At 40.8% G+C, this 16,891-nt stretch overlaps 1 protein-coding gene across 2 annotated transcripts in view; it reads left to right on the top strand.

Moving 5' to 3' along the window:
- The first annotated feature begins 2,051 nt into the window (after window positions 1-2,051).
- EPAS1 (endothelial PAS domain protein 1) overlaps window positions 2,052-16,891 on the top strand; it is a 78,361-nt gene continuing 63,521 nt past the window's right edge. For both annotated transcript variants that reach the window (XM_014950850.1, XM_014950851.1), the window contains exon 1: window positions 2,052-2,083. In XM_014950850.1, the coding sequence (XP_014806336.1) occupies window positions 2,067-2,083 (17 nt within the window). In that variant the 5' untranslated portion in view covers window positions 2,052-2,066. The remainder of the gene's footprint in view (window positions 2,084-16,891) is intronic.

Genomic DNA, 16,891 nt, shown 5'->3' on the forward strand with positions numbered 1-16,891 from the left:
GTCACCCTCTGACGATGTAATAGGGGAAGTATTGTAGTGTAAACCATGCATTTTCCAAGTAGCTACCCTCAGTTTATTGAACATTAGTGTATTAAGGTTAAACAATTTCCTCAAATGTATTTTGTTCTAGGTATCAATCTTCCTCGTAGGGTATAAAATATGGGTACGTTTTGTGTCCTCTTGTGTTGAACATGAGAGTAAAAAATTGTAGTACAGTACGCGGTAGTTATAAAACTGTGTTATAGTAGTTCACAGGAATGAGAATAATGAAATAGTGAACGTATTGATAATACACTGCATTCATTGTATCATCTCTTTTTAATGAGGCACTCATAATCTCTTCAGTTTTAACCTCTTATTTTCAAACACAGTGAGGGATTGAGCACTTGCAGGACAGCATGCTGAAGTGCTTTGGGGAAATACTCTTCAGATACAACAGAGAAACTTCACCAGACTAAAGTCTGAACACTAATCCCAACTCTGTCACTGATTTTAAGTAAATATTGTGACATTTCAGTGGCAATTTTCTGTCTCTCTCAGAACTAGGCTAATTGTTACATGGCTCATGGGATTGTTGTGTAAATTAATGTTTGTGGAAGAACCCTGAGAGTAGCAGTTGAGGGATTAAGGATAGTGTGCTTGTGCCTCCCTGTCTGTGCTGGTAGGTACATACGTATGTACTGGGGACGTACCCTATGTAGCCTATTGAAGCAAAATATATATTTTATTTTTTTTTTTAGTTTCTCAATACTATTATAGAATAGTTTTATTGCCTTGAATTCAACAGTTGTTGTATTATTTGCTTGATCTCTATCCAGATATACTGCTAGAAACTCTAACCTGACTTGCTAATAGCATTTATAAATCGATTCCAGGGAGAAAAGGTGGTGGGGGTAATCAGGTTTACCAGGTTTGCAGGCAGCTCTGGAACATATGTTTAAAGGAGCAGTTCTCTTACTGTCAAACAGATGCTCTATGGAAGATAGTCTTTGATTCTTTAAATGGTCCATTTAAGTTGAAAAGCATCCTCAGGTTCTTATGTGAAGCTCTAAAAAGAGCAGTTGCTTGCTTTATAACAAATCTTAGAGTACTTTCAGTAGTCTGATTTCCCATGTTTGAGGTTAGTCTAGGATACTGAGCTGAGATTAATATTATTATTTTAACTTAATTTTTTAAAAAATCTTTATTGATATTGAATACAAAGTCCAATGTTTCTTAGAATGCCGGTAATTAGAAACTTGGAAAAGGAGGAGTAAAAGGGTAAAACGCAACTTAGTAAAAAAGTAAAAGCTAAAGAAAAAACATCTGTAATCATTGTGCAGTACAACTGCAATTAGTAGATAAATCCCAATTTAATTAGAACATTCATGTAGAATATCTTGGTGTGGTTATTAATTACGCAGTCACCATATATTTTTGAATATTTTAGCTACATAGTTATTTTGTTAGGAATGGTTGGTGTGTTAAATGGACTGTTCTGGATGGACAACATCTGGATGTTTGAGAACAGTTTGAAACTAGGCTCAGGACAAGTCAGGTACTAATGAGTATGATCCATCATTTGGCTTCACCTTTTGAGTTTTGTGTTTGTTTTCCAGTAGTCTGAAAAATAAAACCAGTTTTGCAGCTCAGGGGGATTCTGTACTAATGGTCCCTGTATAATTGTACAGTACTATTTTGTGATCCTAAGGATGTAATGTTATATAAATCTGTTTAACTTCTTCTGGTCCAGATAGTAAACAAACCAGATTCTTCCCAGGTAACTGTCAATTACCCTTTCGCTTTGGGCTTTACTAGATGTTGAGCCCCTCTAATGAGACAATTTGTGCCTCAGTTTTCACTGACCTTTACTTCAGGAGAGCGATTTTGCCAAGCTGAGGTCACTCTTGGCCGCTCCTCCTCCGGATGAGGAAACGGTCCTGCCGGCACCGTGCTCCAGAGCTCAGGTAGTTGCTTGCTCTTGTTGCATGAATTTCAGATGCCAGGAAATGTGAGTGTTTGGATGTGCCAAGGTGTTAAACTGCAGACCTCAGGAAACGTACAGTCTCAGTTTTGTTCTAGCCAGCATGGTTTCTGTTTTAAGGTATGTCAGTATTGTCAGGTACACTACCTCTTGCCTATTCTTCTGTGGTGGTGGTGAATTAGATGATCTTGTCCATCCTCTTGCCAATGTAAGTTGTTCCCTATGTTTATGTAAACCTCATTTTATGTATTTCAGCTGATGGAGCTTTGAATGCTTTGGTTTGCAGACTAATAAAAAGGTTGTTCAAGTTTTGTTATTTCTCAACATCTCCCCATGCACAGCCCACGTATTTAATTTACTCCTATGTGCTTCTACGTTAACATCCGCCCTTACAATTTTTTGTATTTGGAGTTACCAAAAGGAAATGTAATCTGAATTCATGATGAACAATCTGTTGAGATTGTCTGTTTAGCACATGCATAGTATGTTAAGATTAAGAAATCTGGGTTTGGGTTTCTGCACCAGAAATGCAAGTCCTTCATAGCTTGCAAGTCTTATTTAATGGCTCTGGCCAGTCATACTCATCATACTTTGATTTCACCCCTTCTGGTTTCTACATTCACCACCCTGCTGTATTTCTACAGAAGTGGAAAGGGCTTTTCTACCAGCGGGTGGCCCAAGGGCACATGAGTGAGGAACGGCAGGCCGCACGCGTGCCTCCGCGTCTCCCTTTGCCTGCAATGGCTCGTAGCAGAGCTGGGGCTGAGCTCAGACTTGGCGTCCTGGCCTGCTTGGAACAGCTTGACTTCTGCTGCCCAACTGCTCTGGCTTCACCTCTATAGAGCCCCGAAGCGTTTGAGCTTAATGAGGACCAAATAGCTTTCACCGAGGGAAGTGGTGTGCGGTGCCAGGCCTTCCTGGTGTCTACCACCCTCCCAAAGGTATCTGGGCTCCCGAGGATTTGTGCTGTGCAGGGATGCCACAAGGCCTGGCTCTGCTGTCATTTAGCACTTAGCCCCAGAGCAGTTTAACAATCTAACACCCCTTAGCATACAGCACCTCTCTTTGTCATGTCCTTTTCACTTCATCTTCTGATGTAGGCCCTCCTCTGTCCTGTTTATCCTGTGTGGAACATAGGGAACATCTTGCATATTGGGGGTTGTCTGCTAATAGGAGTTTTGGGATTATGCTGCTAATTTAGGAGACACATCATGGGTACTAAAAATGGATCTCTCTGCCCTTCTGTAATGTATTTGACTGTGAGGGTTTCATAAACATTAAGATTTTTGGTTTTAGGTTCCAAGTAGGAGCTGCTGCTAGGTGTAATTGGGGCAGAACTCTGCAAGTATTGAACTTTTTGCTATTATTTTCAAATGGATAACCTTTTAAAACTAGGAAATAGGATAGAGTAAGGAAATGAGCAATACAAAGGGCAGGTCATATTTAAAAATAATTTGATGTGTGGAATGTTTTTATTCCTCTAAAGCTATTTGTGAAATGCCGTTCTGTTAATTACTCCAATATTCATGGTGTCCTGTATATCTTAGTAGTTATAAATAATTTCAGTCCTAGTAGCTGGCACAAGGTTGACAGAACCCTTCTCTTAAATTAGACATAAGTCCAAATACGGTTATTATGCAGCTGGCAATTTTTTTTTTCTTATTTATCAGTCTTGTGCTCCATTTGCTTAAAAGGCAATATAGTAAAGTAGTTATCTGCTGAGGATAAAAGTCTTGAATGTTTATATAAGAAAAAAATAACAGCTTTCTTGAATTTGCAATACTACTTCTTCCTGAAGTCTGTAAAATGGGAAACTATTTTACTGTGCATTTGAAAAGTACATTAATGAAGTACAGTAGGCCAACTGGCTGATAAATAACTAATGTTCCAAAGTAACTCTCGTTTAATTATGCTTTCTACTTCTTGAGCTCAAATCTAATTATGATTTTGGTTCTTTCCTCTGTGACTTTATTTAGGTCTAGAAAATTTAGCTGAAACGAAATCTACCATAATAAATTCTGGTCAATATGCATATTTAGGTCTTAAAACAGTTAGGCTTGTAATTTAATTTACTTAACTGTTATTGCAAAGAGTTTGGACTAGGATAACATATCCATTTTGTTTCTCTGTCCATTGCATTGCACGATATAGCAAATGTTCCATATTCTATTCTATAGAAACTCATCAAATATTTTGCGAGACAAGAAGCAAAGTTGCTTTACTTGAATTTTTATGTCTGATCTTCAAAGAAGTGTCCTAGTCTTGACCCTTCCTCTGTGCATGAATATGTGGAATCAGCATTTTTCTTTGATTAAGGGAATGTTTAGGGTGTTGCCTCCAAAAAGATTGTCTGAAAAATTTAGAAACTTTGCAAATGCTTTATATTAGCCTGTGGGTGTGTGATTAATATTGGCCTATTGCAGCTTTATGAACAAGTTCTGTGCATCTGGGCAGGAAGAAGTAGTACACTGCTTATTTTGTTTCTTCTCTGAAGTGGGACAAAACCAGGATAATACAGCTCCTTAGCGTTTTTCACTCCTAATGCAAATACGTTGAACCATCCCCCAAGTTACAAATGCTGCTTCATTCTGCTCCGTTGTATGTATTTATATAGTGATCTGCTTTCAAGCAGAGAGACTTTTAGTAGCATATGTTTTAATCTCAAATATTTGTGGCGTGTCTGTAGAACCAAACTGACTCTTTTCCAAAAGGATCTCAACAACTTATTGGTGTTTCAAAGAAGACACAGGAGAAGTAAAGGAAGCTCCTAAAAATGTGCCTTGCCCATACCTTGCCCCTACTTTTGGAGGCTCCCACTTCTTGAGGCCTGCCCCTAAATCCCAGCTGTGACCTACTCGAATAAAAACCCCAGGCCGGAATGGGGACGGGCAGTAAAGGAGGATTGCGATGGAGAGAACAACCGGGCTGTGGCCATTTACGGGATTTGGCTGAGGTTTGTTTGTTTGTTTTCTTTACTGTATCATCAGTAACCTTAAGAGTTATTGCCCTGCCGTGATCTTAAGATAACTCACAGCAACTAATACGACTCCTCAGCTATTTTTTTCCTAAGTAGGTGTAGTGGTGATTAAGTCACTGTCTGCTCTGTAAACGCAGTGCTCCTTTTCCAGAGATAAGGGTGAGGTTGTACAGAATGATGATTCCCCCACAAGTATCTGCTTCAGCCCTTCAGATCTGTAAAGTGACGGATGTATTTATGAAATTGGTGGTGGGCAAATGGTGCTATTTCTTACTGATCTGGGCTGGTGTCAAACCTACCTTAAGTTTCTTTGAGCTGCAAACCAGACTTTCCGCTGGGCTTGCTCATGCTGGCGTGGCCGTTAGCTTGTTCCTGCTCTGGGGAGGGTTGCACCGATGACCAATATATCCCATGAGACGCCGTTTCTCACCTTCCACGCTGCCATGCCCCTGACCAGTTTAACATCTTAGCTGTCTTGTTGCTTTTGGCCTGGAGGCTGTCCCTGGAAGCCAGAGCCATAGCGGTGGCCCCGGACTTGGGTCCCATGTTCTAGTGGGGCTTTTACTGCAGAAAAGCCATGAGTGCTGAGTCCTACAGTGTGCTCCATCGTCTGCCTTGATATTTTTCAAAAAAATCATTAATTCCCTGTTGTTTTCACCTCATTCTCTGCAGCCCGGCCAGAACAGAAAGCTGGAGCACTGCAGCATCCCTTTATATTTGGATATGAATTACTGCACACCTTCAACTACTTTTACAAATAACATTTTGGCACTAGAAGAGTGTGAGCAGTCTGACCCTCTCTTTTTTTTTTTCAGGAAATTGTGTTATCTAGGGAGAGGCTAAAATTAGTAGGGATATGGGGAGGGTTGTATGTTTTGTTGTGGTTGTTGGTTTTGTTTTTTTTTTAAACTGAGCAATTCTCCTAATGGATGAATCATGTGGGTGTAACTTATGGCACTTGATAGCAAGCAGTCTGTCTGAAGGTATATGTGTAATAAGATTACCAGGATCATTTAGAAACTATTTGAAACGACTGAAATGTGAACTTAATCTATTGCAAATATTTGTTACTCATTATCTAATATATCAAAATACACTTGGTTAGAGTTAGGTAAATGAAGGTAAGATATAACGTGCAAGTTTTTAACAATTGGTTACTGAGCATTAGAAGAGCTGCAGATGCAGTTGGTAGAGCGAATATTTTCTGTAAAAATAAGTATTTTTTTTTTAAATAATTTTCCAGTGCACAGGGGAAACAAGAGCTAGTGTTAGACTAAAATATAGGGATGGGATTGAGAAATTGTCAAAACATTTGGAGAGTGCTGGAACATTTGAAATTTGGCTTCATTTTAATAAACTTTCTGAATTCCTGTGTTGTGCTACATTGTTAATCTAAAACTGGATGATTTAAATTTCATTTGAATGAGACTTAAGAAATCTTTCGCCTCTTTTTAATGAAAAGCTTTTTTTTTTCTCTTTTTTTTCTGGTGTTTGACTCAATTGGAGGTTTTTTTGCCAAATCTCCTTTATTTTCCTGGAAGCCACAAGACACATACGTGAATCTGATTTGGTGGCTTGACCTGAATTAAGTTCCTGTCTTCCTTTCAGGAAACGTCCTTAAGTTTATCTGCTAAACCAAACTATTAGGTATTCCTTTTACACTACTCATGAAACCCTCATCACTTGAGGCCTTGAACTCAAAACAGTCCCTTTCTTTCAAAAACTGCAATTGCTTTAAAAACTTACGAGATCTGATGAAAATATTTAGTCATCTTTGGATTGGGTTAGTCAGGAAGCACGACTTGGCGATGTTAAAGGTCTTCTCTAGCTTTGGTTGTGTGAACAGCTTTTTAAAGACAGTAGTATAATTGAAAACATAGCAATAAAGTCCTTCTGTGCCCCGTGGCCCCCATTACTGACTCCTGATATGACAAAGAAAGTCAAAATGTGGGAGAGATGAAACCAGCATGTTGCAGAATTTCTAATTTGGTTATGCTTGAAGGACTGATAATTTCAGAGTCATGTTCTTGAAAACCTGCCTATGTACGGTGAGAGATAGAAATGTTTGTCTTTCCCAGGAAAGCTATTGCTTTAAGTAACAGATATAATAATAATATCTTGAAGTGTAGTGATCCCAGGCAATATCCACCTTTGGCCTAGTACATGCGTTTTCTTCAGGTAGTCAGCTTCTGAGTCCCTTAGTCTATATTAATTAATACATGGAAAGTGATTCACTGAATGACTTCAGTTTAAGAAGCCAATACAGTGGCTTGAATAAGTTGCGTGAAATCTAAAATTGTGCACTCTTGCTCTTCTTTTAAGAAAAGGGAAAGCTGTTGCTAATGTATAGTGCCAGAGGGCTTATGAACTTTAAAATTTTAGCACTGGGAAAAAAACCATTCAGGGCTGAAAATTTTGGTGCAAGTTGTCTAATAGTGTTCAAAGTTACTGTATAGTATTTTTCCTTCAAGACATAGTCATGTTTGTAAGATAAATATTTGCTTAGGCAATAAGCTGAAGGAAGTATGAAGCGGGATGGTTATTAAGCAGTTTTTATAAAGGTAGTGGAATTACACTTTCAAGAACATTCCTTGTATTTTGTTTCAACATTAGCATATCTAAGGCCTTTACTGCCATAAAAAGGTACTTAAACTCTTGGTATCACAGTTGTAATTCGCACTTGCATTTGTATGATAAACTACAAAGCAACCCTTTTCCGTCATTGTGTTTGGGGCATTCTTGAGGCTGGTGTTGGTCTTCCAAGCCCTGTCCATTCACAATTGTGTCACCTTCTATTCCAGTAAATGCTTGGTGTTACTGGGTGCTTGTCGTCACAATACTTCAAAGATCTTTGTGACATTAACAAACACTAAACCCCCCACCCCCCACCCCTCTGTGTATGTCTACATTTGTAAATGGGGAATGTTGCCAGGAATGTGCCAAACTTTTAGCTGTCATACAATTTGTATCCAAAACTTGTTGCAAATACCAGAGTATCTTCTGAGGTTGTATGCATTGTTGTGCCTGGTTAGATTTTTATATGCCATTACAATGAAATAGCGCATCAGCTGATGGCAATGACAGTATTACTCTTAAGTAATTATTGAGAGTATTGATTTAAAGCTGATATGAAGCTTGCTAGAATGAATATGTTTTTTGAATGATCCATGGAATGGCAGCATACATGTGCAAGAAGACATTCAACATTAAATGGTTTTATCATGCCACGACTCTTTAGGCAGTTGTGCCTAAGTTTAGCCAGTATTCTCTGGAATACAAACCTAGAGACAATTTATAGGTATATTCTGCTCCAGGATTTTTACAGGGGACTCGGTTGCCTCCAGCGTGTTTCATATTGTGTGAAAGAAGATTGGGAATTGGTGGAAACACTTCCTGTAGAGCTTTTCCCAGATGATTCTACTGGGAAGGCTGCATTTGCCCGGTTTTCTGAAGGGGAGAGCCCTTGTGAAGGGGTGAGCCTTTGGGAAAGGCCTCTGCGTGTTGCCCTCACCAGGAGGGAAGAGCTGTCTTTGGAGGAGCAGTGGGGCTTTGCTTACCACTGATTCCAGCTGTTCCTGGATTTTTCCATCCCTCCTTAAAGGGAACCTCTGTCACAAAGGAAAGCCATGACGAGTGTAGCTCTTGGTTTACTTCTTCCGGTGTATCCCCATATTGACCTGGGCAACCCACTTCCCGTCACCCTTGAAGCTGACTCATGTGCGTCAGGGAATGTAGAGAGAAAGAATTTGTAAACTTCTGCAAATGAGATGGGTGACCTTCACTTGCAGAGGAGGAAACCAGTGCCCCATCTAGCCAAGATGATGATGCTTAGTCTTAAAAAAATAGCATTACTCACATTTTTAAGAAAAGGTAGACATTTGGGGGGTGGGGGTGGTGTGTGTGACCCCCTTTATTGTTTAACGCAGCACTTTTACAGCATGATTTGGAGGAAGATTTTTCATTTGACTGATGGAACGCAGCTTGATTCAGCTGCGGGCAGGCTGTTTATGAGCTGCAGCTGTAAGATTATCAGTTACTGTTAATAACTCCAGTTCTTAGTTTTTCCCTAGAAAATAATTTGAAGGATGTGTTTATTGCCATTACTAATCAGAGGGATGTTTTTATGAGAACATCCTTTCTGTGCTCAAGTTGTCTTAAGGCTGCTACTGGCTTTTACGTAACAGCTAAGCCATATTTATGTTCCCAGTGATTCACAAAAGGGGACTATCGTGTTCGCTTAGGCATGTGCTGGCTTGAAAACGAAATAGAGGCAAGTGCAGATATCTTGAGGGAAACTTAATGCTGGTGTTTCGAAACACCCATTATTTCCCATTTAAGAAAAACAAACCCCCCAACCCTGCTTTTGTTTGTTAACCGTGAGGCTGACCTGAACAAAGCCTCTTTGGCATGGGGACCTGCGCCAAAGTGCAGCCAAGCTGAATAAAACCATTTCTTGGATTCTGTCTCTTGAGCTTGTTCGCTGCTCTTGGTAGAGCTGGCTGTGAAAGCTGTGTCTGGTTGCTGACCTGGCTGCTGAATAGCAGCTTCAGCAAGAGGTTCTGGTCCCTACAGCTGCTCCTCCCATTGCCTTTCCCCACCACAGCCTCTCCGAAAGCCCTGCTCGCCTGGCCCAGGCTCTTTGTCCTGCTGGGGACTGGGGGCATTTGGCTGGTAACGTAGTCTGGAGGGGGTGGCTGATCTCTGTAATTATCCTCGCTCCCCAGTCTGGAAAACTGGGATGGTAGTATATCCTTCCTTCCACCCTTTGTGTGTCTTATTTATTTAGACTGTAAACTTTTTAAAGTAGAGACTTTCTATTTCTATGCCTAACACAATGCCGTAGCGATGTTGGCAAGAATCTTGTGTGATAAAACTAACTTGAAAATGCTTAAACAGGGGGCTGTCAAATGGAAGGAGTTTGACTGTCTCTCACTCTTCTTACGTCACCTGCTTAATTACTTTCTTTACTGCACCACTCCATATTATCTCTCAATATGTAGGTTACACCCACATGCTGACAGGTGACCTACGCCTTCATTTGCTTCACCTTTGCATTTGGCTCTCCATTTGTACAAGATCCATGTGCAATATAGACACTCTGAGCAATTGAGGCAATGGGGTGGTAGTGGTGGCAGGGGATTGCAACACCCTGAAAGTGTCTGGGAGATGATGAACCCCCTTACTCTTTCAGATTTCGTCGCGAAGCAGGCAGGTAAGCAACCTGCAGGGCAATAAGAACAGAAAAGAAGGGTTTTGACCAGCACAGCAAAACCAGTCTTTTCTGCAGATGGGGAGTTCAGCAGGGTTTCAGCTGGCATTCATTTGCTCCCAATTTCTTTGAGAGCCATAAGTAAGGAAAGCAGTGCTGAGTTACAAAACTAATCTTACACAGGTTTAGGGAGTTTAGTGTACACAAGCTCCTTCGTGTAGACTGAAGCCTGTGGATCTTCATTCACGTTAAGTCTTTTCCTGCATATGGGTGGCAGGGCAGGACTGGAGAGGGCAGTGTAAAGAAGACATTGAGGAAACCATGACATTTTATATAGGCTTTATTGGCAGCTTTGCATACTGCACACGTAGGGCCTGAAGAAAATAATACAAGAAGCCGTGTTATCTGTATAGCACTGCTCCTTTCCCTTTGCCTGCCAAATCTTAGGACAACATCTCCATCCCCCAGAACTAAGCTCTACTATAGACACGGTGTAACAAATTCCAGTTTCTCTAAGGGCAAACACAAGGCAACAAACTGTGGTGACCAATGTTCTTGCTTTCTAATTTTTTAAAAAAATTATTTTAAACAGGGAGGATGACAGCAAATTATACTTACTATAAAAGAAATGACTCTTCAGTGCTCTTCCAGCCTGGGAAATAAAATGAGCAGGGAACAAAGTCTGTATTGCAGGTTACAATAAGGATTTCAGCTGTAGTGATGGCTAATGTGGAGCAGAGGGCCACCTAAAGACAAAGCTGAAAGGGGAAGGGTGTCTACAGATTATCCTGTTAAAAGCTTTAAGAACAAACCACGTCAACATGAAGTCATTATAGAGCAGTATTTCAGAGGGAATCGATGTGATGAGTGCAGCATAAACATAAAATGATTTTATATTGTATTCTTTCAGAGGGAATCGATGCATAAACATAAAATGATTTTATATTGTATTGCATTTTGAGTAGGTTACAGCTGTGGAATGAGCCTAATGAGTCATTTGTACATTGAGCTGTGTGCTCCTGTCAGTTGGGTTCCTTAGCTTCTGTTTGTATTTAACTAAACAGACTTGAGTGCTCTGGGTTTTGTACCAAAGTAATTTGAGCACTTTGAAGTCTGATAATATGTCTAGAACTTTTATGAAAATGGGGTTCAGTTCCTGCCTCAGACTTCTGGGTACTGCTTTGTGAAAATACCTTTGAGGAAAATATGGTATAAACTGTGTGTAGTGTGAACCTTTACTCCTCTTAAAAGGGATTTTCAGGATCGTTTCACTTGGGTTCTACTTCTGTTAGCTGGTGGATTAAGCAAATGAAATGGTCAAACACTCAGTAAGGTATGAGGAAAGCAGAGCAGCAACTGTTCTAACACAGTTATTTGTGTAGGAAGTCAGTTCTGATTTACAAAGTTGTAAGAAGGAAATATTTGGTGGGCAAATCTGTTGCAGTACCATGTTTCATGCCATTTTGAAAGTATTTAGTTTGCCCACATACCAGGCGTTGTTGTAGGACATACAGTAAAGCTGTTTAATATGAAAATACTGTACTGAAGGAAAATAAAGAGATGGTCTCAGCCTAGAGATATACTAGCTATTGAGAGTCAGAACATCTGCTCCTCCGCCTGGAGAAAGTGAATGCTGTATTGCTTGTGGTGGTAGGTGTATTATAGTTTGTTGTAGTTGACTATCAATTGCATACGGGAAGTTCGGAGGAGGGTTTTGGCTGGGTGTGTGTTGCCTTTAAACTACTGGGAAATGCAGTCATCAAAAGAAATTTTAATAGAAGATGTACTTTTAATAGAAGATGAGGCAGTGATTAGAAGAACTATCCTCTTTTAGCTTGTTTTCTTACAGAGTCAAGATTTACACTGTTATAGTGTGTCTCTGTCTCCATTCCTGATAGAGCTGTAAAGCTCAAGGATATTAAATTCCTGGGAATAGGTGTTCAGAAACAGCACTGTAATTGCTTCAGAGAAAGGCTCCAGCACAAGAGCATTCCCTGTAGAGACCAGAGGCCTTGTAACCAGGAGATTTTTGCCTTGATATTTGGTAGAAATGGATACCGGTAACATGTTTTTCCTTATTCCTTTGCGCACTTCTGAGTGTTTCAGTGTGTTTAGACCGTAGTGGTTTTGGATGAAGAAATTGCTGTCCAACTATGGTTACTGCCAACACTTGATACTGCGAGATGTTTTAGACTGGCCATATTAAAACCACCAGTCCATGCTTGACTCAGGCCCCAAGAAATGCAGCTGGACTTCTTTCTGCTGGACAGGAATTGCTCTCTTCAACTAGAGAAACAACTGCACTTCAGAACAGCTATAACTCTGGACCTGGCTGTAGAAAGGGTCTATTTTGGTTGGAGAGGTCCAACTGTGTGTGCATTTGGTGTTGGTTGTCATGTTCATGATTAATTTTGGGCATTGTTGTACCACCGGTAACAAGGAAGGCGTTGTCACTACTAACGTTTTCACTTTCCCGTGGTGCTGCCGTGCTCGTTTAATTGTTTTTGCAAAAGCAGTAAGTTATGGGAACCTTTTAATGTGCAAACTGAGGGCAAGATGGGAATCTCTTGTTAACAGTTGTCTACATTTGTTGTTCCCGTAAATGATGGTAATGACGAAAACTTCTACTATCGGTATTGGGGTTGGCAGTCGGTATCTACTAGAGATCTATTATACTTCTCAGAATCATATCCCCAGTCAAGGCAGTCCTACGGTTTGGTTTTTGTTTGTATTATGTGTTTGCTGGAAGGAGAGCGCTATTGTGTGTTTTTTGAGGGTGATTACAAACATAAAATAGATTCCTTTGAGAATGCTTTGTCTACACTCATCACAATTGGTAATTGTTTTGTGTTGTGTAAGAACCTTGCATGCTGCGCTTCTTGTTTGGCAGCGTGTATGTGTGTGTGAACCTCAAAATGGATTCCCACCTCCGAGCTTTTATCGTTGATGTTTTAAAGGTGAATCCTAGAACAAGCATAAAACTTCTCTCAACTCGCGTTTTGCTAGATGATGAACACTTGCCACATTAAGGCTAATTTTTTTAGCCATTTTGGAAACAAGTTTGCTGCGTTTAAATGGATGTCTTCTCCAAGTAGGACCTGGATGAGGTAGTTCTCAAAAATGCAAAAAAAAACCCAATTGCTTTCTGCATGGAAGCGGATTAAAATAGTACAGTTGTATGCAAGGTGGGTGTCATCTTTTTGTGCCAAGTCCGCTTGCCGTGGTCATTCCAAAATGCCAAGGGAAAAGGAATCCATAACCTTCACATTTCCTATCAGTAGAGTGCCTGGAGGTAGAGATGGGCAGGATGGGTGGAAAAAATGAGGCTTCTGCCAAACGTTTTCTTTGTAGGTCACTTATTGTAGTTGAAATTACAGGGAGCGTTAGAACAAGCGGTCTATTAGCAAAGCCATGAAAACAAACCATTTGCCACTTCTAACAAACGTTGGGACAAAAATATGCTCCAAATTTTAAAAATAAGTGAAGACTTGGCGAAAAATAAGACCCGGGTTTATCTGCATTTCATCAGGTACATGGCGTCCTGGAACGTAGCCCACTGGCAAAAACATGGGGAGTGTTATCCTTTGCAGCACTGGGAATGTTCTCTGCTGAATTTGGCGCCAATGACCGAGCTTTGCTTGTTAGCTGAAGTTCACACAGACTCCTTGCCAGGCCTGCCCAGAATGCTGTCTCCTCTGACTTCCTGTGGTCTTGCATAATATTTCCTTGCTTCTTGTATAACTGCGGCTCGATCTGGTCACTGCCCAGTTTATACGGTTGACTTTTTAAAAGGCCAGTCCTGCAAACGTGCGGCCGGGCCATGTCGGTGGCAGGAGGCGTCCCGGCGGTGACGCCGGTGGAAGCGCCCTGCCACGGGGCAGCGGCCGGCGGCGGGGGCCGTACGGCTCTGCCCACATGTCTGAAGGCAATAAAGTTGACCGTCCCGGCCTCGTGAGGAGATAAGCGCGAGGCACGACTTCGGATTGACCGCGCCTTTGAAATATGCACTGCCGTTGCTCTAATTTCTGTAACAAATATAGATGTTAATGAAGGAGGGGGGAGGCAGCGCCGCAGGCGGTGTATCAATGAATGAGTTTTCAGAGCACTGTGAAATTCTTGTTATTGCCAGTAGTCACTCAGTTAAAAGTCCTTACCTTTGGCTTGAAAGTGGGCTCCAGGTATCCTGAATATTAATTTTAAGACAAGAATAGCAAGTCTAGGTACTTAAAAAAATAGTCTTTTCATTCTACTGATCTTTAATGCTTCCACACAAGTTGTTTCTGCAATTGTCTGCTATTAAAATATGCATGAATTTTTCATTACTGTTGTGTATTGCTATTGTATAGCAAGTGTATTTATTAAAGTTTACCGTTTATTACCCTGGATTATATATATATATATATATGTTTTGGAAGTGAATTTCCTAGCAGTTTGTGCCATGTAGCTCTGCACTGATACTGATTATTTTTTAAATATTTGTGCTTGCGCAGGTATCTATAGATCTAACACTGCATGTAATTACAGAGCTTTCTCATTTTCAGAAAGGCGGTTGTCTAACATGACACTTTCTAGGACCCCCTTTTCAAATGCAAGTTTGAAATGCACAACTGTTACTTGTGTTCTTTGGCAGCCCCGTTCCTGGCATGATTTTGAAAAGCTGAAGAGCAAAGATTACAAAATCTTCGCTTCAGTGTGTCTGTAAATTTACTCAATAAACTTTACTGATTTATGTGTTAACAATTCTCAGATCTTGTACGATCTTCCAGTTAAATGCTATCTGCTGTGAAGGAACAGAAGAATCATTTTAAGGAAAAACATTAGAATTGACTTAGTCATCACAGTTGTATGAGATTTTGTTTAAATCATCTCATTCCATCATCTCTTCCATGAATCCAGGTTATCCAGTTGTCATAGTAACATTGACATCGAAAAGTTCACGCTGCCTACACATGACTTCTTGCAACACTTTCTATTCATCTGATTAATTTAATGGAAAATACACTTTAACTGGTTAACGTGTATCATCAGAGAAGCTTTTCTTGTCATTTAAAAGTGGTTTGTTGCCTTGTATTCTTAGGATCAACATTTTAATAACTACAGTCTAGATAATATAACGTGATGCTACTGACATCTAGCAGACAATTTTATAGTATTGTGAATACCCACGCTTTTGTGAGGCTTATATAAATACACTGCATTTTTGGCAGATGGATGCAAAGCCAGAGTTCCTAGTAGGGCTTGACCATACGGCTCTAGCGCTGTGGATGCCAAACAAACCAGATTCACCTCAACATGTTTTTTGCTGGTGATGGAGGAGCCACTTTATGTGCCAGTACCAAGGTGGTTTCTCACTGATGGTTTCAGAGTCCTGGATAAGCCATAGTAATATGAATTGCGGAATTGCGTGGTAGAATGCAATTCCATGCATGAAAGGGAAGCAGTTAGAGAGACATTTTAGGATCTGACATTTTGTTTCTTTTACAAAGTTTTTGTCTCTGCTGTGTAAACGATCTGAGCGGTTTTAAAAGATTTCAGAAAAATTGTTTGGGCCTATAAAGTCACAGAACTGGAAATTTTCTCAGCATTATAGAGTAACGAGGTTTAGAAATTCTTGTTCAAAGTAAGATGGGCTGAGCCTTAGTACGTGTATTGGCAAGGTCAGAGAAGTGCACGTGCTCTCTGAATCCAAACGTAGATGAGAGTTGGAGAGGTCCACAGTGACATGGGCATGGTTCTTCCTGCTTTTCTTTTTTCTTTGATTATTTAGAAATGTGCAGATGGGTGCTCCTGAGGATTTAAGGGTTTAATCCTCAGCTGCCCAGGCAGACACATTTCTCTGCATGCGGTGGGAGTTTTCTCCGAATAACCAGCTTGGGATTGTGGACCTGTACACATGTCTAAATATGGACCTCGGTCAAGTAAACACGTGTGTAGCTGTACACAGTAATCTACTTTTGAAGCTGGGGAACACCCTGCATGGCTCGTGTGGCTGAGTGCGTGGCCACGTCTCGAGCTTCGTGCCAGCTGCTTTGGGGATGCTGATGGCCAGTCCGCATGTGTCTTGCCACAGGAGGGGAGTGACAGATACCTTCGAGGGGTACAGCAGCCTCCGTCACTCGGCTTTTGGTGCAGCGAGATACTGCTCTCCTTTGCAGGACGTGTTAGGGCAGATACGCACTTTCAAAATGCCTGTGCTCACAGATAAAGCAGAAGGGAGCAGCTTGCCTAACGCCGGGTGTTTTCAGCCCTGTGTGCCTGCCCCTTCCTGAAGCTGGAGATCTTGCTCAGTGTTTCTCAGGCTGAACTTGCACAGGAGCAAGAATAAACCTCTTATCAAAGGAAGAGACTGTGTAAAGACTAACTGGAAACACCAGAAATGGGGTTATGCTTGCGGTCCCAAAGAACATTAGAGCATTTTTCATGAACTCTGTTCTGCAGCTGGCAAAGTGGGCAACATCTGTAAACCTTTTCACAGGTGTGGTGCAGTGGGGAACAGAACATACTCCTGACTGTATTTAGATACTCTCATATGGGTATCACAGTTCAGAAAGAGTTGCTGATCATTTTTATTTTCTTCTTATCATTTAATTTTTTTTTTAGTGAGACTTGCCCAGAGGCTGTAGTGTGTCAGCAGGGAATGCCAAACTTGTGACGTCACCACAAAACACACCACGTCTCAGGCAATTTTGTGATTTGTATGCTGTAATTAGGGAGCTGTGCACATGAGGGAATGCTGTAGGTG

The sequence above is a fragment of the Calidris pugnax genome, unplaced genomic scaffold (assembly GCF_001431845.1).
Source record: "Calidris pugnax isolate Ruff unplaced genomic scaffold, ASM143184v1 scaffold24, whole genome shotgun sequence".
Taxonomy (NCBI): Eukaryota; Metazoa; Chordata; class Aves; order Charadriiformes; family Scolopacidae; genus Calidris; species Calidris pugnax.